General features: G+C 47.3%; 1 protein-coding gene across 1 annotated transcript in view; it reads right to left on the bottom strand.

Moving 5' to 3' along the window:
• LOC146869341 (coiled-coil alpha-helical rod protein 1-like) overlaps positions 1-23,442 on the bottom strand; it is a 223,758-nt gene that overhangs the window by 88,212 nt on the left and 112,104 nt on the right. The window contains exons 11-14 of the mRNA XM_085651076.1: positions 21,034-21,146; positions 20,489-20,567; positions 6,285-6,415; positions 5,930-6,172 (exon numbers count right to left, since the gene is read on the bottom strand). Of these exons, the coding sequence (XP_085507202.1) occupies positions 5,930-6,172; positions 6,285-6,415; positions 20,489-20,567; positions 21,034-21,146 (566 nt within the window). The remainder of the gene's footprint in view (positions 1-5,929; positions 6,173-6,284; positions 6,416-20,488; positions 20,568-21,033; positions 21,147-23,442) is intronic.

The raw sequence follows: 23,442 nt of genomic DNA on the forward strand, positions 1-23,442 counted from the left end.
GCTGCTGCAACAGAAGATCCTCCCGAAGAGGCAGTCGGATCGATCGCAATGCTGAGTACGCAACCAGGTATGGCGACGCAGCGCCACAGTCGTAGAAATCGCCCTACCCAGAGAATCCGTGGTGTCCAAACCACACCGAATGGCGAACGTAGCCGCATCTTTACCCTCAGCAACAGCTTGGGACAGCACAGCGTGGATCTCCTCAGGACACCGAGGCAACACCTGTGCAACTGCATCCCACACCGCATGGGAATAGCGGCCCAATAAGCAGGCGGTGTTCACGGACCACAGCCCCAAGCTGGCCGAAGAGAACAACCACTTACCGAACTGCTCCAGCTTCTTAGAGTCCTTATCCGGCGGAGCTATGGGAAAGGCACTGTGACGTCGAGGCTTGGATGACCAGGCTCTCAGGCGTAGGATGAGTGGTCAGAAACGCCGGATCACCAGGTGCCGGGCGATGATGCCTGGCGACATTCTTATCCACAGGGACCCCTGTGGCTGGCCGCGACCAAGTGCCCAACAAGACGTCCGTGAGGGTGCCGTTAAAGGGGAGCAGGGGCTCCGATGAAGTGGACGCCATCTGGAGCACCTCAGTGAGGTGTCCACCCAGTCCTGCTCGGAGTCACACTGACGGGGAAGAGGGTCCTCGGACCCCTCCCAGGTGTCCTCCACCTCTGTTGCATGGGGAACAGACCGCAGCGGCAGAGCTGGAGAAGGAACATACGGTGTCAGAAACTGCGCCAGCAGGGGCTGAGCCGGCGCCGAGCCGGCGCCACGTCCCAACGCGGATCCCAGGTAGGAACAGAATGGTCCTGGAACCGGGGCAAAGACGGGACAAACGACACCCACTGCGGTGCTGGAGGTGGAGGCCGAGGGTGGCACTGGGGCCGGAGCCAGCAGCGCTGGACCGTTTGGCGCCGGGGCCGGAGCCAACGGCGCAGGAATCGGTGGCACCGAAATTGGATCCACCGGCGGCCCAAAAGGATCCTGACACGGGACCGCGGGGCCCGAAGCACGCCAGCAGGAGCCCAAGGCCTAAAAAGGCGGTCCATGGTAGCAAGAAATTCTTGCACCTGTTCGGGAGTCGTCGACGGACCCGGGTAAGGCGGGTAGGCCGCGGGACTCCCAGGCTCCAAAGGAGCCACAGGGGCAGAACCCCTGTCCCCCTTGTCTGCATCCGAGGACCGACGGGAGGACGTCGGAGAGCGAACTCGCTTCTTCGACTTCTTTTTATGTCGTCGCTTACCCGAATCTGAAGACTTGGAGTCCGAGGAGCGACGACTGCGGCCCCGCGAGCGTTCCCAGGAACGGTCCCTGAACCTGTAACGGCGCTGGGACGAGTGCCGGGCCTCCAGCAACTTCCAGCGCCGCTCCCTCAAGGCCTTCGGGCCATGGCCCGACAGTCCCGGCAGGACTGGGAGTCATGGTCAGTCTCCAAGCAGTAGAGGCAAACATCGTGGGGGTCCGCCACTGACATATTACGACGGCAGGCCTCACAAGAGTTAAATCCAGGCATCCCTACGTGCACCAAGGAGAAAAGGAGACAAAAAGTCCCAAAAAGGGTAGGCAAAAAGTGACTAAGGTACGTGCTCTACCCGGATCTGCGCTTGCTGGTGTGGAAAAAGAAAGAACTGACGTCAGCGCGCATGGGTGGCACCTAAGTAGTCTACGTGACGTCATCTCGGCGCTTACGACGCCAGCGACGGACGCGGAGCCGCACAACGCCACCTACTGATGCGCAGGGGTACAGCTAGCAAAACTTTCCAGATCCAGTCTGATGCCTGGGGATTATTCTAAGGTAAGGAATCTATCACTAACGTGTCTCTTTCAGATGGTACTGAATAACAACCAGATTGCCCTCCTGTGCACCCGCTTCATAACGATTTTACAGACCTTTTTTTCTGACAAGGCATAAGTACTTTTGTTGCTATGACCAGTGTTTCCTAACCTTGCGGCAATCGTCAATTAAAGTGGCCTGACCCTAAGATGGCGGCTGAAGTGTACGGGAAGCGCTATATCTTTCCGTGCGGAGCTGTGCTGTAAAGATCAGCAATACGAACCAATATCTTAAGTAAGACTGTATCTGCTTACTGTAAGGAACGCTTTTTTTGCACAAATCGGATTCCACGAGCACGACGATCTTGCCCAGAGCGGGGCCTGGCCCCAAGATGGCACCCCTGATGTAGCTATCGGCAAATCAATCAGCAATATAGCCGTCTGTGGTTGCTGCAACGCAAACCTTCATTTCAACCCTTCCTTATGGCACCAAGCTGGGGAATCAATCTGCCAATACTGTTCAGCCGGGTACCAGCTTGTCCCGCAATGTATCTCATACCGGATGTCTTCAAGATGGCCGACAGATGATCAGCGCTGGCCGGGAATCTCCCCAGCTAGGGATTGCCTTTTTGGCTTTAATTTCCCTGGAAACTACCCCCTTATTGGACCCTTATTTACACATGGGGTTTGATTTGACTGCGGTTCTCATCTCTCCAACTCCCTTGTTTAAACTCGAAATTGTCAGAGTAACCGTGATTATAATCCTGACCGCGGAGACCGAGCAATATGCCCAATGCCCGGTGGAGCTGCCCAGACAGCTATAGAGGAGATCGGCTCTGGCTCACCCCCTCGGCCGTCACCTACCCAGTCAGACATTGGGCACTGTTCTCCTTGTCTACCCGCTGTATCTCCTTCCTCCCCCTCCCTCCAACGAAGTTCCCCTTCTTGAACCTTGAAATACACCTGGGGCTCCAAGGACTGTGGTCGTTTGATTCTCCAACTCCCCCGATTGAATTTGAAACCAGCCTCAGCAACTTCTGACGAATTTGTGAACATTCTACCGACCGCGGAGATCTAGCAATTTGACCCATGCCCGGTGGAGCTACCCAGCTATAGAGGAGATGGGCCGTGGATTTCCCCCTCTGTCGTCACCTACCCAGCCGGACACTGGGCAGACTTTCCTTTGTCTCTCTGCAGTGTCTCCTTCCTCCCCGCTTTCCGACGATTCAGCCGGCTTGTTTGACTTTCAATTTGCCTTTTTGGTTCCCCTGAATTACTTTCCCCCTTGCCTTTCTTTCCTGACCCGATCTTCATTCATTCCCATTTTTTTCTTTGTTTAATCTATGCTCTAGTAACTCATGCTCCTATAACTGGTGGAATTTTGTAACTCGATAATCCTCATGTAAAGCACTCTGATACCTCTGTGTCTAGCCAGTGCTATATAAAACTCTGCAAATAAATAAATAAACAGGGCAGGTGAGGGTGTATGTACAGTTGCTTGTGTTACAGTTGGTGTGTTTTTTCTGCACTAATTTGAACGTGTTGGAAAATTTAATTTCTTTGGTAATCTCAGTGACAGCACATACCGTGCACGCTCTACATGGGTAGTGTCCTGTCACTGGGGGGAGATCCCACAGGGATCTTTGGTCACAGCGGGTAGAAGGTGGTGGTCTGGTTTGTACGAGTATGTCCTTCAAGTTCCACATGCGTTTAAAAGCAAAACTAGGTGGGGGTAATGTCAATTCACCAGTTTTTAGAATGCCTCTGTGTTTTTTTTAATGATCTTAAGGGTTCAATTAGAATCTGGTGTGTATGTGGTGACACATGTCAATGCGTCTGTTTGTCTCGGATTCTGTTCCAACAGCGCCTCTGTTATTGTTTTCTGGCCCATTTCTTTGCCAGTTTTATACTGTGTGTGGGGTATTCCCGAGAGTTCAGGTTGTATGCAAGTTGGTCAGCCTTAATATTGTAGTCCGTTAAGGTACTGCAGTTACGGCGCAGCTGTAAAAATTGTCCATAAGGGAGATTATCTCTCAGGGCTTTAGGATGGTGGCTGCTGAATAGGAGGAGGTTGTTGCAGTCTGTGGGTTTTCTGTAGAATGTGGTACTTAATTGTCCTTCAGTCAGTGTGATCATGAAATCTAGGAAGGGAATACTCTTGTGGGAAATGGTGTTGGTGAAATGGAGGAAGGGATTAAGAGTATTGATCCACCTACAGATCCACCTACAGAAATCCTCACAAAATGTCGTTTCACCCTTCCAGAATATCAAGATATCATCAATGTATCTACGCCAGAGTAATATGTTGGTGTTGTAGGGATTCGAGTCATCGAAGATCATCCTTTTTTCAAAACCAGCCTTGTCAGACTTGGGGCAAACATACTCCCCAAAAAAGTCCTCTGGGTTTGGTGGTATAGTTGTTTTTTTTAATTGAAAAAAGTTTTCCGTTAAAGATAGTGTGGCACACTCCATAATGAAGTTTATTGGGGTAGGAGAATCCCAGTCCTCAGCTAAAAGGGCAGCTTCTACTACCTCTAGTGAGGCTGTTTGGGGGAGGTTTGTGTCGAGTGCCTCCACATTCAACGTGACTAACAAGTCAATCTCATTTGTGGTGTGGATGTTTTCAATGAGACACAGTACATCCCTAGTATCCTGTAGAAATGATGGTGTTTTCTGTACCACAGGTTGTAAAAAGTGGTCACAGAAACGTGACAGGGGCTCTAGGAGGGAATCCATTCCTGATACAATGGGTCGTCCAGGTGGAAGATCAAGGCCCTGGTGAATATTGGGTAGGATATAATAACAAGGCGGTCTGGGTTGCATCTTGATAAAAATAAAAAAAAAATCGGCCTCATTCTGACTGATCCAACCCTGTGTTTCATCTGTGGAGATCATTGCAGTGATTAGTGTGGTCAAACAGCCAGTAGGGTCACTGGTGATTGGGGTGTAATAATGGTGGTTTGTCAGTTGACGATTACATTCATTATCGTAGTCCAAGGTGCACATGATCACGGTAGCCCCTCCTTTATCTGCTTGTTTAATGATGCTCTTGTGATCATTGGCCAAAGAATTCACAGCCGCGAGTTCTAAGGCTGAAAGATTGTGGAAGGGGTAGTTGTTGCACCTCTGGAAATTTCCTTCAGGACTGCCAGTTCGAATGTGAGAATTTCATTCTGTATCATGTCTGATAGGATAACAATGTTGAAGTACCAATAGTGGATCAGTTTCACTCCAGGTACTGTGACTGTATACTGGGGCTGTTCTGCACCAGAAGCCATAGCTGTTAGAAAACTGGGGCAGTTCCAACCAGTGTACCATCACAGTTTGTATCTTGGGGCAATTACACCCCAGATACTATCACTAATCACAGAGGCTGATCCACATTGGGCATCATGACTGATTGAGTACTGTGACTCTTTGATACTGGAGCTTCTCCACCCTGGGCATTGTGACGGCTTGAATACTGCACCATTTTGGATACTGGAGCTTCTCCACCCTGGGCATTGTGACGGCTTGAATACTGCACCTCTTTGGATACTGGAGCTTCTCCACCCAGGGCATTGTTACTGTTTGAGTACTGCACCTCTTTGGATCCTGGAGCTTCTCCACCCTGGGCATTGTGACGGCTTGAATACTGCACCTCTTTGGATACTGGAGCTTCTCCACCCAGGGCATTGTTACTGTTTGAGTACTGCACCTCTTTGGATACTGGAGCTTCTCCTCCCAGGGCATTGTGACTGCTTGAGTACTGCGCCTCTTTGGATACTGGAGCTTCTCCACCCTGGGCATTGTGACTGCTTGAGTACTGTGCCTCTTTGGATACTGGAGCTTCTTCACCCTGGGCATTGTGACTGCTTGAGTACTGCACCTCCTTGGATACTGGAGCTTCTCCACCCTGGGCATTGTGACTGCTTGAGTACTGTGCCTCCTTGGATACTGGAGCTTCTCCACCCTGGACACTGTGAATGCATGAGTACTGCGCCTCTTTGGATTCTGGAGCTTCCACCTTGGGTTCCATGACTGCATGGATGCTAGTGCTGCTCCTTCCGCAGGCCTCCTGATTGTTCCATTACTTGGGCCCTTTTCCACTGGGAAAAGAATCTAGAAATAATGGAAACAAAGTAGAAGTGTGCTGATGCTCCCGCAAGCTTACCTTGTTGATACTCATCCTTCAGCCCTTCTAGATGCTGTCTCTGCTCTTCTAGGCTCCCACAGGTCTCTTGCAGCTCTGCCTCAACCTCACTGAGTCTCTGCTGAAGATCCTGCACTGCCTCCTCCTTCTGCTCTTGGATCAATATTAGCCTCTGTGTTAACTCCTGCTCTGATGCAACCCTCTCTTCCAAGGCCTCCTGGAGCAGGCTCATCTTCACTTGCTGGTCACGCAGCTCCTGGTCGGCTGCCAAGAATCAAAACAAGGAAGCATAAGAGAAGAATCCCCACCTAGTCCCAGAGAGGTAGGAGGGCCTGAGTACCACCAAACCAGAGAATGCCAGAGAAGCAGTACTCGCCTTTATCTCGAGCCTCGCCGACCTTCTTTGTAATCATTTGAGCAGTGAGCTTGAGTTCAGCAGACAACCGGTCTCTCTCCACATGGAGCAGGGTCACCTCGTCCTGGAGCTCTGAGTAAGAAGGCTGCCCACTGCAGCGTCAAGAAGAGAAAAAGAACCAAAGCGGAGGCATTACACATGTACCAAGAAGGGGCAGCATTTGGTTTACTCAGAGGTTACAGATGAGTATGTGCTTCAGAGGCAGTCTGTCACGTGGTAGTAGATAACATCTCATATTGATTATAAGATTACAAATGTTCCCTTCCAATGATAATAGTGTTTAGCACAAATCTGCTACAGAAGTATATGATGTACATACTTCTGCCATGTAGTGGTCTGGTCTCAATCTGAAAAGCAACCCTGTGAGTGTTTATTATTTACGTTTAGTTGTCCACTTTTGCCCTGAACAGGGCAACAGTCGTGGTGAGGTACATCACAAAAGTAGGTAGGATTGGAAGAGAATTACCAGAATGGGCTATTGATGCCCCTAAAAACCAAAAACTTCTTTCAGAAAGACAGCCAGATTTTTAAATGTAGTTGTAAAGGAAATTTCTCGTCCATTACAAAGTCATAGACGTGGTGCTATCAATGCTTTTGGGAGCAATGTCAAGTGTTTTCATGGTAGTCCGACAGGACTGAATGAGGAAGTCAAAGATTGCTGGAGGAGAGAGGATGCTTTCGGTATTAGCCGGTCATGACCATGGTTCGACCACACTTATATATTTATCATGAGCAGCAGGACATCTGATTCAGATAATCATCAGCATAGGCTATTACTGAATCACCCAGTAGTTCACCAAGTGGGTCCATGTACAGACTGAATAACATAGGGGCTGAGATAGAGCCTTAGGAGACTCAGGGGCTCATTAGGATGTCTGGAGGACCGTAGAGGTCTGGAACCGCACGACCTTAGGTCGACGGTTCTGACCTCAGTACTAGGATGCCACTGCACTACGGGCGATAGGAAACATCCACTTTATAATGGCAGCTTGTGCGGCAGGTGAAAAAGGCCCACAGCACAAGCTGCCATTGTAAAATGGATGTTTTCAAACATCCCTGCACTGTGCTGCAAGCACAGATTCTTCATAAGGGATTGTAGACAACAAACAATGAAATTAGCGAAGAAAGACAGACCAGAAGCAGAGCAACAGTTGCTGAGGTCGTCCGAGACGCTGCTGCTTCTTTCAGGAGGGGTTGAGTTCTTCAACCTTAGGGAGCTTGGAAACTCATCCACTTTAAATTCCTGTATATGCTCTGACAGTTCTAGATCAACAAAGTGCTTCAGGGGATTCCATGGCTCTCTGTTGTATCAGCGTAGCAGAGCTGTGGATCCACCCACTCCAAGCTGCAGCAGAAGTTATGCAGATTTTCTTACCCAATGTGCCATCCTTGTACTTTCCCTTTTTAGGTGACACAGGAAGAAGAGTAAGTGGCATGCTAGCCTGTTCTAGCAGCCGATAATACGAGAGAATCAAAACTAAAGTTCTATACTTCTTCTCTCTGGGTCTATCCACAGGTTTTATGGAAGCCGGAGTCTGGAAGGTACGGGAGGTGGGCTGCAACAACTCCCCAAGCAGCAGTAGTGTCTCAAAAATGACTGACGTCTCATAAACAGGCGCTAGTGCCTTAGTGTTAAGTTTTCTTGCCACTCTATTATTGACCTACAGGAAAGAAACCACATCACCCCCTGGAGAAACAGCAAGGTGGAGATCCTGGAGATCTGACTCAAAATCTGCTTCTACCGGCTGGGAATGATGTGTCTCTTCCATGAGGAGCATGCCATCTCGAACTTCAGGACGCATAAGGCTCTTCTCCTCGAGTAGCAAAAATGGCATTTCCTTTTCTCCTTTTTCTTTGCAGGTTCATCCACTTTGGACAGATAAGGACTTGTCCTTATTAGGTTGACGTGGAGAAGGAGGAAGAGAAGCTGGTACAGTAATATGCACTACAAGTGTCAGAATCACAGGAGGTGGCATTGTTGAAAGCTATAATTCTGCTGAAGTACAGGAACCTTCTTGACTTCTAGGGTGTCGAGAGGAATCCTCTACAGGAGAGATGAGGTTCTGGGGAAGGTAAATCCTGGACGTTGAAAGCTGGAAAAGCAGTGTTCCAGGGATCCCACACATGGAGATGTTCTACTCTTTATGGATATCAGAAAGAATCTCATGGCAGAAGATTATGTAGAGTCAATCATCTGCAGATTTATTTATTTACTGTATAGAATGCTGTTTTAGTTCTGCATGTAAAGGGGGAGGCTGTGCCACAAGGGGAGCCCTGCAACTAAAAAGAACAATAGTTACTTACCTGTAATCTGTGGTTCTCCAGTATTGGTGTCTTTCATAGATTCATATGCCTGAATCATTCCCCGTCGTCGGAGTGGGAGTCCCACGGTACATAAAAAAGCAATAATTATGCATATAATATCCAAAAAACCTTGGTAACACAAAACCAGGAAATAAAGTAGCCTAAGCTACAAGAAAAACCTTCCACACTTATGACTATCAAAGTCATTATGTACATTCCAAACTGCAGCCAATCAGGCGACAGCACCCACCAGAATGTTCTCCTCAGAGGCTCAGGCTCTTAGATTTTCTCGCACAGGAGTGAACCAAAGTATAACAGCCCAATAGCCTATGAGGGGAGGTGGGCGGGTTGCATGTGAATCTATGAAAGACACCAATACTGGAGAACCACAGATTACAGGTAAGTAACTATTGTTCTTCTCCAGTATTTAGGGTGTCTTTCATAGATTCACATGCCTGAATCAGAGTAGATAACAGTACAGATCATAATGGTCATAAGACGCTCCTTATGTACCATAGTAACTACACATCACCAAAATGTATAATCATATAGAAATACATCTGCGCTCAATATATGCAGAACAATTTCAAGATATAGAAAACAGTATGGAATAAGCGTCTTATAGGAAAGAGCATAGTGGAGGAGGGAGAACAGAGGCTCACATTATTTGAAAAGATTGCGGAGAACAGCTTGTCCCACTGACGCATCTGCATCGCTTGAGGCTTCCAAACAGTAGTGCTTGGTAAAAGTGTGTCTGTTGGACCAGGTTGCCGCTCTACAGACCTGATGAAGAGGCACACCGGCAAAAAGAGCGGTGGATGAAGAAATTTCTCTTGTAGAGTGCGCTCTTGGGGTTGCCTGCAAAGATCTTCCCGCTTGTTCATGGCATAAACAAATTGCAGCAGAAATCCAACGAGCTATGGTTGGTTTGGAGACAGAATGTCCTTGACGTAACCTACCATATGCCACAAACAGTTGGTCTGATTTACGTATTGTTGCTGCCCGTTGTAAATAGAACTTGAGACATCTTCTGATGTCAAGGGAATGCAAGGCCCTTTCCGCAACTGTGAGCGGATTTGGGAAAAATGTCTTTAAAATGATAGGTTCATTAAGATGGAAGTCCGCAGGAACTTTTGGCATGAAGCTGGGATTAGTGCGTAGAACTACAGATTTCGATGTAAATTGCAGAAAAGGTGGATTAATAGTGAACGCTTGAAGGTCACTGACTCTTCTTGTTGATGTCAGAGCCAATAGCAAAGAAACCTTCCAAGAAAGGAACTTTAAGTCCACTTTATGAATAGGTTCGAAGGGGTGCCGCATAAGTTGTGTAAGCACTACATTAAGGTGCCAGGATGGAGGTGGACGTCGAATAGGGGGAAACATCCGAAACAACCCCTTGAAGAATTGCTGAATGACTATTTGAATAAAGAGAATTAGAACCATCCTGCCGAAACCTTGAAATCGCCGCCAAGAACACTTTCAATGTAGAATGGGAGAGGCCCGATCTCGCCAAATGAAGAAAGAACCGTAAAAGTTATTCTGGTTTTGCATGAATTGGGTGTATATTGACAGATTGACACCACATGCAAAATCTCTTCCATTTTAGTTTGTAAGTTTTAATAGTAGCAGGTGCTCGAGCATTAGCTAAAACTTCCTGACAGTCCGCAGGAATATTTAGATGTGCGAATTCAAGATGTTGAGGAGCCATCCCGCTAATCTCAACGATGCCGAGTCCGGGTGACAGATCCGGCCGTACTGGATGGACAGAAGGTTCGGTATTGGCCGAAACTGAATAGGTTCGCACTCCGAGAGGAGGAGAAGTTTGGTGAACCAGTATTGGCGAGGCCACCTGGGAGCAATGAGGATCATGCGGCAAGGTTGTTTCTTGATCTTGCGGAGAACTCGTGGAACCAACGGAATCGGTGAAAAGGCGTAGGCATATATCTGCGACCAGTTCATCGAAAACGCATTTCCGCATGAGTCTTTGTGGGGAACCCAACTTGCAAAGGATGGGCATTTGCGGTTCTGGCTGGTCCCAAACAGGTCTAAATCTGGGCGCCCCCACTCTCGAAAAACTCTGTTTAAGGTTGGTTGATGTAGCTCCCACTCGTGGTTGGATGTTGTGGACCTGCTGAGGGAATCTGCTAGAACATTGGCGACCCCTGGAACATGAATGGCTGAAAGGCTGATCTTGTGACGAATCGCCCAGTCCCAAATCTCTTGAGTTTGTAGAGATAGTAGGGCTGACTTCGTCCCTCCCTGCTTGTTCAAGTAATGCATACTTGTAGTATTGTCCGTTCGAATTATTACTGAGGCTCCTCGAATGATGGGTCGAAATGACTTCAGAGCCAAGAAAATGGCTCGTAACTCCAGAAGGTTGATATGCCACTTGTTTTGCTGGAAAGTCCATCTGCCGTTGACCGTCATCCCTTGAAGGTGCGCCCACCATCCCTCGAGGGAAGCATCTTTGGTTATAGTGAAATCCGGCATTTCGACCAGAAATGCACATCCTTCCCTTATGTTCTTTATTTGGCTCCACCACTGAAAGGCTTCTCGCATCCGAGGAGTGATGTGAACGATGTCCTCGAAAGACCCTGAAACCTGTAACCATTGAAGGTTGAGTTCCTCTTGCAATGGCCTCATTCTGTAACGGCAGTTGGGTATCAGAGAGATGCAAGAAGAAATCATCCCTAGGAAAGACTTGTACACACGGACTGAAACACACTCTTTTGACAGCAATAAGCGAGCGAGATTGCAGATCTTGAGTTGTCTTTCTTTTGAGACGAAAGCCTGAGCCAGCGGAGTGTCCAGTGTGGCTCCCAAAAAAGTCTCTTTGTGATGGAGTCAGATGAGACTTTTCGAAATTTATGGAGAGACCCAGAGATTGGAATAGTAACAGACACTTCTGAACATGTGCGTTTGTGGTTTGAAAATAATTCGCTTTGATAAGGCAGTCGTCCAAGTAAGGGAAAATTTGAATGCCTTGTAGATGAAGATGTGCGGTCACCGATGCTAGGACCTTTGTAAATACACGGGGTGCTGATCGAAGACCAAACGGAAGGACTCTGAATTGAAAGTCTCTGCCAGCCACCCTGAACCGTAAAACTATTCTGTGTCTGGGTAGGATTGGTACATGAAAATAAGCGTCTTGGAGGTCGAGGGTGGCCATGTGAGCCCCGCCGAAAGCAATTGGAAGATTTCTTGAAGGATAACTTTTTCAGATATTTGTTGAGGGCGCGAAGGTCGAGAATGGGGCGCCATGCTCCCGACTTTTTCAGAATCAGGAAAAAACTCAAATAAAATCCTGTTCCTCTTTGTAAAGGAGGGACCTTTTCGATTGCTCCTTTTCGAATCATGAGATTTATTTGGGAAAAAAGGTCCTTGAGATGAGCAGGAGGTGGTCCTTTGGGAGGAGAGTTTGGGGGAATCTTTATGAACTCCAGAGCATGGCCTCTGGCCACTATATCCAAAACCCACTTGTCTGTTGTAATTATGGACCAGTTCGAGTAGAAGTGGGATATTCTTCCTCCAATTTTTGAACGGGGCAACGGCAGAGATGGTGGCAGGTGGCGGATCTCATTGTTTTTTATTTGAATCCCGTCCACGATAGGATGGCTTCCTTCTTGATTGCGAGTAGGAGTTACCTCACTGTCCGTATGATTGCTGTCTGTAGGGTTGAAACCTTTGATTACTTTGAGAGGTTTGATAAGATCGTAGCTGATTGTAACCTCCCCTATTGGAGAATGATCCACGTCCTTTGGCACCACAAAAGGACAACTTACGAAATTGAAGGCTACCAAGAGACCTCGCTGTCTTCATGTCTTTTTTAATAGCCTGAAGGACCTCATCAACATGTTGACCGAATAGTGACTCCCCATCAAACGGCATGCCAATAATTTTGGTTTGGACCTCTTGGTGAAAAGATGTCGATTTCACCCAACCTTGTCTCCTCAGGACTGCTGCACCCGCTAGCTGTCTGAATCCTGTGGATGCAACATCCACGGATGCGTCAATGATTTCCGCAGAGGTATACTCTCCTTCCTGTAAAATCTTCAAGGCCTCGGAAGGTTCTGGCAGTATGTTAATGTAGGGGGAGATGTCAGACCACATCTGCCTATCATATCTCCCTAATATGGCTAGGGAATTTGCTGCACGGACAGTTGTTGCAGCCATAGTGGAAACCTTCTTTCCAATCGAATCCAACCGTCTTCCATCCCTGTCTGGCGGAGCTGTTCTAGGGAAAGAGGGGTTCCTGGTCCGTCTCTGCGCCGCTTGGGCGATGACAGAGTCAGCTTTCGGCTGGCCGATGAGGCATGCAGGTGAATCACTTGGCACCTTATATTTTTTGTCTAACCGAGGCAAGACTGCAGGAAGAGAATTTGGTGCTGCCATGATCTTCAACCCTTCCTTCCAGATGAAATCTATGATGGGAATTGCCCTGATCTGCTTTCATGGTTGGTCTTTAAAATCATAAAGAAAGCAATCATCTTTCTTTGTCTCCATAGGTATGAGAAACCTCTTCGTTGCCCTCTCCATAAGAAGATGAAAACCTCCGATGTCTACAGGAGGAGAGTCCATGGGAGCTGGAGCTGACGGTGATGGAGTTTGAATTTGGTATTCGTCCCACTCCGAAAGAACAGACTGATCATCCACTTCTCCCTCTTCCCTGTCATCATCTGTTGTATTAGCATCATGGGAATGACAAGATGGTACTGGAGAAGGTGGTCTAGAAGATCGTAAAGAAGTTACAGGAACTCTTGGCATGGGCGTGGATGGAAGAGACTCCGCCGATTCAGATGGAGGAAAATGACGATAATAGTCCTGCAACATATATTGCAAATTATTAAGCAATTCCATTGGCATTTGTGCTGTGGGAACCGTGACAGGAGCTGGGGCTTCAGGCTCAGGACAAGGTTCTTCCTCCTGGTCATCTTGGTATTTTATAAACAATTCCGACGGACTCCTAGCAGTGCGGAATCTGTCATCCTCTCCCGATTCTTCTTCTTCTTCCTCCTCAGAATCTAATAATTGCTCAGGCAACTTCAATGGCGAAAGAGCTTCCAATGAGGAGCCACGACGTTGTAGTAAAGAAGCCGCCGTTGTAGGCAGGGCGGAGGAGGCAGCAGCCGATGTTGCAGACCAAACTTGCAAATCCGTGCAGGAAGACAAAAGAGGCGTCGACGAGTGTGCCGTCGACGAGATCGTCGTCGATGGAGCTGGCGTCAGAAAAGTGAGCGTCGACGAGGCAGCTGTTTTCGTCGACGAGGCAGTCTTCGTCGACGAGGGGTTTGCCGTCGATGAAGCAATCTTCGTCGACGAGAAGGTAGTCTACGACGAGGCAATCTTCGTCGACGAGGCAATCTTCGTCAACGACGAGTCAGTCTTCATCGACCAGGCAGTCGTTGACGATGAGGTAGTCTTCGACGATGAGGTGGCCGTCGTCGATGAGGTGGCCGTCGACGCAGCAGTCGTCGACGAGATCTTCTTAACCCTTACATTCGACGGAGCGCTGACAAGAGATGAAGTCTCCTTCGTCGACGAGATGGGTCGAACAGCAACGGAGACCAGCGTCGATGGAGAAGAAGCTGATGTCATGATCATCTTGGGTCTCGGCGACGAGAAGGTAACCGTCGACGTAGAAGTAGCGTCGACAAGGAGCCGTCGACGACGCCGTCGATGACGGAGCTTTCTGCTGAGGTAAATCTTTGTCAGGAAGTCTTTTTGATGCCAGAGACTTTCCAGTCTTTCTCCGGGGCGTAACAAGCTTAGATTTTGAAGGTGGAGAAGCCTTTTTTGAAGAGGAAGTAGAAGGCAAGCTAGAGCCCTTAGCAGGCTGTACTTTTCTCGACACCTTAGCCCCAGGAGATGACAAGTCTTCCTCAGCCACCCTCTTTCTAGAGGACATAGATGAACCAGAGGCTACACTTCCTACCTCAGATAAAGGGCTATCCTTGTCCTTGATCTTCTGTAGCCACAGAAGTAGGCGCCCTTCTCTATCTCTGAGGGTCTTCTGAGGGAAGGTCCTGCAGATCTTACAATCCCTCACCTCATGATCCGGATAGACGCAGTAAATGCACTTCTTGTGGGGGTCTTCAGAAAATAGCCGGAGCTTCCCACAAGATTCACAAGGCCTAAAGAGAGACCTCTTAGAAGATGACATTTTGAAGAAAAGCAAAAAAAACCAGAAAAAACTGTGAAGTACTGAGCAGAGCTCAGGGAGACTCCCTTCACACGACGTGCGGTAGAAAATATGAGAGCCTGAGCCTCTGAGGAGAACATTCTGGTGGGTGCCGTCGCCTGATTGGCTGCAGTTTGGACTGTACATAATGACTTTGATAGTCATAAGTGTGGAAGGTTTTTCTTGTAGCTTAGGCTACTTTACTTCCTGGTTTTGTGTTACCAAGGTTTTTTGGTTATTATATGCATAATTATTGTTTTTTTATGTACTGTAGGACTCCCACTCCCACTCCCACTCCGACGATGGGGAATAATTCAGGCATGTGAATCTTTGAAAGACACCCTAAATACTGGAGAAGTATCTATTCACCTCCCGATTTGCCAGTGGATTTGGGAGCGTGGATGGCTGCCTTTTTGAGCTCTCCCTGTGTGAGCACTAGGGCTGCGAGCTACCTGAGACCAGTACCTGTCAATGCTGCTTTTAAACGTGACTGCACTCGTTTTTATCATCATTTTTAAATCGTGCTGAAAATCTTTCTGGGGGCATTTTTATTGTATTAGATTAACTGGGAATTTAGTCAGAGGCACTCTAACACCCCTCTCCACGCTATCCTACCTTTCCTTCGCTAGCCAGCCGCTTTCATTGATTGCAGGCGGCAGCGGGCGCCATCTTGGGTGAGGGCTGGGGCTGCGCTCTAGTCGTGCTGGCCTGCCACGCTCCTCACAGCCTATAAATGGGCACTAATAACAGACGGCGCAGCGGGCTGGCGCAGCGGGCGCGCGCCGAAGCCGCGCCAAAGCCAAGCCCGTCTGCGCCCGTCCGCGGCCGGACACGGCCCAGGGCCATAACCCCTGGTCCCCGACTGCTGTACTCATCTCTGTACTTAAGAGAGCTGAATCCTGGTAAAACTCATAAGGATTGTACCCCCGTCCCTCTCACTGTTGGGAGGGACACTAGCCACCCCCCATGTCCAGGCTGAGGCTACCAACTTCCTCATTCCCACCCTCTAGCCCATCTAGATCCTAATTATATCTCGTCACACGTTCCAGACAATGCTCCTTCGCATGGCTGTCGAGCCGCGCTTATCAACACGCGCTCACTTCCTTGCCACAGTTTTCACATCAAGGAGTTTATCATCGCTCATAACCTAGATGTACTGTTCGCTACTGAGACATGGGCAGATGCCGGCTCTGGTCCGGATTTTTGCGACGCTATCCCAGATGGATATAGCGTTGCTAGACATGATAGGCCCATAGGAAGAGGCGGTGGCCTTGCACTTATCTACAAGGATAAATACCGGACCACACTCGATCCTATAAACTCTGCTAATTGTGAGTCAGCTGCCTTTGCGATCAGCATTAACCCCAAACAAGCCCTAAAGGGTATAATATTATACCGACCCCCTGGCCCTCGTAGCGCCTTCCTCTCCACTCTCTCTGACCTAAATGACAATGTTGTCGGCTCAGAAAATTACACGATACTTGGAGACTTTAATTTTCATTTGGAAGAGAAGGATAATCTTGATACAATTCAACTAACGACTGACCTCGCTAATTTAGGACTTCACCAATTAGTCAAGGGCATTACACATCAAGCTGGACATACCCTTGATGGTCTGTTCACCAATGATCCTGACATCTCTGTGTTGGACATTATTCCCATCACGTGGTCAGACCACAGGGCTATTATATTTCAGCAAAATATACGGGCCCTACATTCTTCTCTTCCGAGACCCCGAACTAGGGTGGGGACACGTGCTTGGAAAAACGCTGACATTCCTCAGATGCTAGACTCCCTTGCCTCCTCCCATCCTCAGGGAGGAAATTCTTCAGCATTATCAGCTATAGATTTCCAAGATTGGATCCGAAGTGCCGCCGATCTAGTGGCCCCAGAAAAACTCACAAGACCTAACAGAGCATCTCCTTCGGCTGCCTGGTATAATGACGATTTAAGACTCCATCGCCAACACTGTAGGAATCTAGAAAGGCGATGGAGAAAAGCTTACTGCCCCACAGCCAGACAAATTTATAAAGATGCCCTTATGATTTACAAAAAGGCAATTGTGGCCCGAAAAACAGTCTTTTTTTCGGCACAAATTGAAACCGCTGCCAACTCTGCCAGAGAGCTGTTCTCCGTTGTTACGACCCTGTCCACCCCCCCCTCTGGCCCTGGGGTAGAGCCCTCACAGACCTTTTGTAATGATTTATCCACCTTCTTCACCACAAAGGTGGCAGATATATATGCTTCATTTGAAGGGGATACCAAAACTGAACACAGAGGCGGTAGTGTGAATGAGGTACCTTCTCATCATAATTATGACTCTTTCTTATGTTTTTCACCTGCCTCACTTGATGACGTTATCACCCTCATCTCATCCACTAAATCGGGTTCCCCTTTGGACCCTTGCCCTCCTTCTGTGATGCAAAAACTCACAGAGGTGATTTCAAGCCCCCTTATGGAGATCTGCAACACTGCATTTCAGACAGGTCAATTTCCTAGTATATGGAAGAAGGTTGTTATAAAACCCCTTCTGAAAAAACCCTCCCTAGACCCCACAGCGGTCGCCAGCTATAGACCCATTGCGTGTCTACCCTTTGCCGCCAAAGTATGCGAATTCATGATGAATAGACAGCTTTCACAGTTCGTCGAGACCCACCAACTTCTCGATGAAACGCAGTTTGGCTTTAGGAAAGGGCATGGGACAGAGACCGCCCTGATTAAGGCCTCTGACGAGATCAGGGCAATCATGGATCAGGGGGGGGCGGCTGTCCTCATCCTTTTGGATTTGTCAGCGGCCTTTGACACGGTGGACCATGCCACCTTAGTCGACCGTGTCACAGCTCTGGGCATAAGCGGTCTGGCCAAGGATCTCATTTTATCTTTCCTGGCAGACCGTACACAGACTGTAAGGCTGGGAGATTTCTATTCACCCACCTCTGCACTCCCTTGTGGAGTTCCACAAGGTTCCTCGCTAAGTCCCATGCTATTTAACATTTATGTAGCGGACTTAGCGAGGGTAATAAAGGCACATGGAGTACGGCTAACTTCCTATGCAGATGACACCCAGCTGGTCCTGGGCATCCATAAGGACGGCTGCACTGTGGCAGCCAACTTCCAGAGAGCTATGCTTGAGGTCAGTACCTGGATGGCCTCTAATTGTCTTAGGCTCAACTCGGACAAGACCGAGGTTATGACCTTTGGAAAACTCTCTCCAGAATGGTCTTCTAACTGGTGGCCAGAAAAGCTCGGCTATCCACCTGACCCAGTGGAAAAAGCCAGAAACCTGGGAGTCATTTTTGACAGCAAGTTGGTATTTGACCTTCATACAAACAAGGTTGTGTCGTCTTCATTCTTTATTCTGAAAAAGATTAAGAAGCTGCTCCCTTATCTCCCTCCCTCAGCTGGGAAGACTCTGGTCTCTACCTTAGTCTTCTCCAAAATGGATTATGGAAACGCTCTCTTTCTCCATACCCAGAAGCGTGTCATAACAAAGCTGCAATCCATCCAGAATGCGGCAGCCAGGATTCTCCTGAGCATTCCTCGCCGCAACTCCACCACTCTTGGCATTCGTCAACTCCACTGGCTGAGAGTAGAGAGCCGCATTAAATTCAAGGCCCTCTGCATTGCATATAAGGCAGTACACGGCATAGGACCCAGGTTCCTGACGGAAGCCTTTCAGCCATACACTCCTAGACGGCAATTAAGATCGGCCAATACCAACCTCCTCACTGTTCCACGCACAAGAACGGCCACCTGGGGAGATAGACGTTTCTTGGTGGCCACCCCAAAACTCTGGAATCTTTTGCCACATTCCATCAAAACTGCCCCGAATCTGATGAGCTTCCGCAGGCTCTTAAAAACGTTGTTATTTAACCAGTGAGAGGATGACTGACCCCAGTAGCTCCACAGCGCCGAGACACCCCAGGGTATTTGTTGCGCTATAAAAATTACGTAAATAAATAAATAAATGAGGTTGGTAGAATGCAAAAGTCTGGTTGGGTCATCATTTTGTATCTTTTTTGTAGGTAAGAGAGAGATGAGCTACTTATGGATTTAAAGAGGATAGAGGATTTTGAAGGTAATCGTATCAAAAACTGGAAGGCAAGGGAGTTTTTGGCATTAGTACATGGTGTGTTTGCTTTTTCCATTCTCTATACGGGGGAAACGTCAAACGCTCTGTACTTTTTAGAATCTATTAAACTGGCTAGCCATAGTATGGAGAAAACTCAGCACACAATGAAGATTGGATGGTGGCGCGTATGGCGAATGGGGACACATCATCTTGGAGGCCATAAACTATGGGTGAGCACTCACAACTAGTTTTACACTTTTACTTTGTGAAGTCATCATACCCAGTGACAGCCTAACAGTGAGCATGTCCTTTAGGTCTATGCCTGCCAACTCCTTGCGTTTGCATGGAGGTTCCTAGTTCTTTCTTCTTTGCTATTTTCTTCCTTGTGGTTCCAGCACGTATCCTTTTAGCGTCACTACTTGTTTGTCTGTTTCTTGTTCCCACTGTACTTCATTTCAGTCTCTCCTCCTCCTTCACCGGCATAAAGGTTGGGTCCTGATCTTCCCAGGGTACATTATGGTGTTCATCAAGGAGGTGTGTTAGGTATCGAATGACTGAATTACTGAGACACGTATGCCTTATGTTGCTGACCTTTTATTGTTATGCTCACTGTGGGCTTGTATTATTTGATAGTGGTACGTTTGACTAATTCAACTCCGTGGTTCCTGGGTTCATGAAGCTGCACCATCTTCTGCGACCGGACCAGTGATTCCCTCTCTCGCTCTTTCCTAACCGCTTCCTCTGGGTTCTGAGGTAACACCATCATGTCTGTTTTTACTCAGATTTAAAGGGATGGTAGCGATTGGCTCAGGATTGACTGGTTCTTCTGTGAGATTACCCACAGCAGAAGTCATGAGCATGCTTGGGGGAGAGCTAGCGTTAATAAGGCAGCACATTACATTAGCTATGTTTTGCAGTACATTTTATTTTACACTTACCATTAGAGGGTTACTGCACACATTGACATTGGTAGAGGAATGGTGGAGGTTTATCACATAACATTCCAATTTGTGCTTGGGGTAAATTCCTACACGTGAGGAGTCATTTTAGGCAGCTTTGCCTTCATACAAATCTCAGGGACCTCCCTCTTTGTAAGAGCCCTCTACTATAATCATGTTCTGCAACTCGGGTGTCAAATGGCTTCAGCACCAAGTGTCTTGGACGGCAAAACATTCACAGTTTAATGCTTGTGACTCAAAGTTTCTGCAGGGCCTACTTAGATCTAAATATTAGAAGTATCAGAGGTCAAACGATGTTCAAATATTGAAATTGATGACGGTGAGCGAACACCGGTTTTATTTCAAATCAGAGTTTAGTATGATCTGTATTTGCTGCTTGTCTTGGCAGAGCAAGGGATGTGTTGAACAGGAGTTTCATCAAATATATATCTAATTATTACGACGCCTATATTGATAATAACCAAGTCTCTTTCTGAGGAAGACTGACCTAGCTTGTAATGGTCATGAACGTCCTGGAAATCATCAGCCTTTCAGCAACACTACATGGATGAAAACATTGCCCTCCAACTCATCGAGACCAACATGACTGTTATGCCAGCAGGCCTGAACTATTTTTGCTCCCACCAGCTAAGACCCTGGGCACAATTCTCACCTCTCTCTACCAACTTCGTGGGCTCTGTTCCGTTCCTCCAACTGCAGCCCAGCAATGGCCATCTTCCTGGCCACCATCCCTGCAGAAGTAAACAAATACATGTAAACTCAATCACGGCATTGAAGAAGTCGTGATACGCCTTTGGGGCTCATTGCACCTTCTTTCATCAGCGCTAGGCCTTCCCAACAAATGAAGTGAAGCATGGGAAGGCTATTACAAGTAAAGGCCTTGATGGAAGGAGGTTGCAAGAGTCCCCTGAGATGGAGGCCTGGAGCACATTAGAGGGAAATGGCTAGAGATAGCTAAAGACTTAGCAGATACAACACAGAAGGTGCATTATGTAGTACGAGGGCAGAACCCCAGGAGCTGGCAGCAGTACACCTTTTCCACAGGTAGGGTGGTTGAGAGACTCCTGTCCTATCCATATGGTCCCAATCCAGCCCACCGCCTGCATGGGAAAGCAGGGAAGTAGTGTAGATGGTGGGCATACTTGCAGGGCCTTAAACTCCACAACGAACGCAATGAGAAGGAAATCCATAACCAACCTTGGATTGTGTCCACTCTCTTTGCTGCGAAACACATGCGCTGGCCCAAACTCCCGAGGCGAGTAACAGCAGCCTTCAGCCCAGACTCCTGGGTTTCAAACACCTGGTGGAAGCTGTAAAAAGACAAAAGTAAAATCAGTAGCTTCCTGACAAGGACTGTGGAGTCCAACAGGACACGTGGACAATTTAGAAATCCCCCTACAGCTTCGATTATTCGCCTTCCAAACATTTCACAGAGTGGGCTTAGAAGTCTCTACAACAGCAGTCTCTCCTGATTCTGCCAAAGCCATGGATAGCGTGCTCCTTTGAGACCTCTGTAGATTTGTTTGTTTACCAAGGAAGGTGACTCAGTGTGTCTGTGCAGGTCTCTCTCTTTTTTTTCCTTTTTTTTTTCTCTCTCTTTCTCTCTCTCTCTCTCCTCACCTCCTCACCTCCTCACCTCCTCACCACACACCCCCAGCCTTTGTGGGTAACAGTTTATTTTCCTGTCCTAAAGATAGCTCTCCGGGAGCTGAAAGGCATCACAAAATGCCCAGAGTGCTGCACAGTCTCAAGTGGTGCTTTCAAAATGTTCTCAAGTGATGGTAGCCACCAGTTCACAAATCTTTGTCCGGACTATGACTTTTCGGATCTTGTACTTCGAGGCTCTCATACTCTCTGTAGTCTAAGTGAGGAAATGTTACTTACCCATAACAACAAGATTCAAGATTTTTAATGTGATGATTTGGAACTCAAAGAGGTCCCCATAAAATACAGTAAAAAAGTAAAAAACCTAATAATTCATACAATATACAGTACATGGTGCTCTGAAATACATGATAAAAAATAATCAACTTACAACTAAGCTCTAAGGCCCCTGACACAAAAAAGAGCAAATACGCAATCAATTAATTAAAATAATATAACGCAATACAAGCCAGGCCTAATAAATACAACAAACGAGTGAAGCAAAATGTTTTAAAGTGCAACGCTACTACAGAACTTAGTACAATAAATCAATTTCATACTGTGCAAAAGTATTTGAAACCTAGAGTACCAATTCCTCAAATTCATGAACCAGTGCAATGACTATGAAATCTACGAAAATCCAGACAATTCTAGAAAATATTAAATAATTGTTTAAAAGCGATTTCTGATGGTGGTGCAGATAAACATTTCCAGGCCTCCACTGCCGTGGTTATATTGCTCTTTAAAAACAAGGGTTTTAGCAATTGGCGCCGCAATGAATGAAGAGGAGGCCATACAAATAGCGCCCAATTCCCACAGAAATCACAAAGACTCTCCTCCTTTGGTAGCCCTTCCCAGGATCCAGTAATGATTTGTAACAAAAGTAGATTCAAGCTTAATAACAAAATGGTTCTGCGCGTACCATGGGGGAGATTTCACAGTACATACTGTAGTTTTTTTATTTTACATATTTACATATGCTTCGCTCCAGTATCATTTTATTTCGGGCACGCTGAGCACACAACACAATATCCCTTTTCTAGCTTAATTCTTAGATTGATTTTTTGATTACGTTTTTTAAGGTGAGCTTCAGGAGGGGAACCATCCCATTCTGACCAATTAAAAAAAAGAAATCCAGAGCTTTCATATAGTTTAAAAAGAGGACACTTCTTCCGCTCAAACAATAAAATATTTCATGTTTCAATGCAGCTCAGATGGACTCGGATTCACCATTCAGTATATTGTTCCCCCACCTTAATACAGTAGCCATAGCAAACACTTATGTGGAGAGGAGCCTAGATGCAAGCAGGAGAGCTGATGGAACGGCAAAAGAATTCAAACAAAAAATTTGTCGCCAAAAATGCCCTTCGACTTTCTCAAAAAGAGACCAATGCCGTTCTTCCATGACCTCACTGGCATAGCTCAATGAAGGTGGAATCTTAAACTAATAGACCGCCAATACATGGGCGAAATGCCTTTGCCCACAACACCTACATAATCTGCATGTGGCAGAAGCTTGAGCTAAAGCCTTACTTCTACGCTGACTAATGTGATCCTTATTTAGGCAGTTATTGGAAACAATTCCACCTAGCTATGGATACACCTTTACCGCTTCCATGTTGTCATTTCCCAGGAACCGATGCATACCCATCCTAACTCTGCACCCCGACCAAAAAAACACGACTTCACTCTTCAGGATATTTATTTTTAACCCCTTCTGTGCCACGCCCTTTCCCCCTCCTGTGCCGGGCGTTTTATTAGTGGGTGGGGTTCATGACGAGATAGTCTCGTCATGGGCACAGCGCGACCGTGCTCCATGACGAGACTATCTCGTCATGGGCACTGAAGAGGTTAAAAAATGCTCATCAGCATAATTTCCCCAACTCATAGAGACACCTCTGTGGCCCTATCTGAGTTAAATCCATCATAACAACATCATCAGCACAGAGCAAACAGCCAATA

Source organism: Triturus cristatus, chromosome 1_1 (assembly GCF_964204655.1).
Source record: "Triturus cristatus chromosome 1_1, aTriCri1.1, whole genome shotgun sequence".
In the NCBI taxonomy this organism is placed as follows: Eukaryota; Metazoa; Chordata; class Amphibia; order Caudata; family Salamandridae; genus Triturus; species Triturus cristatus.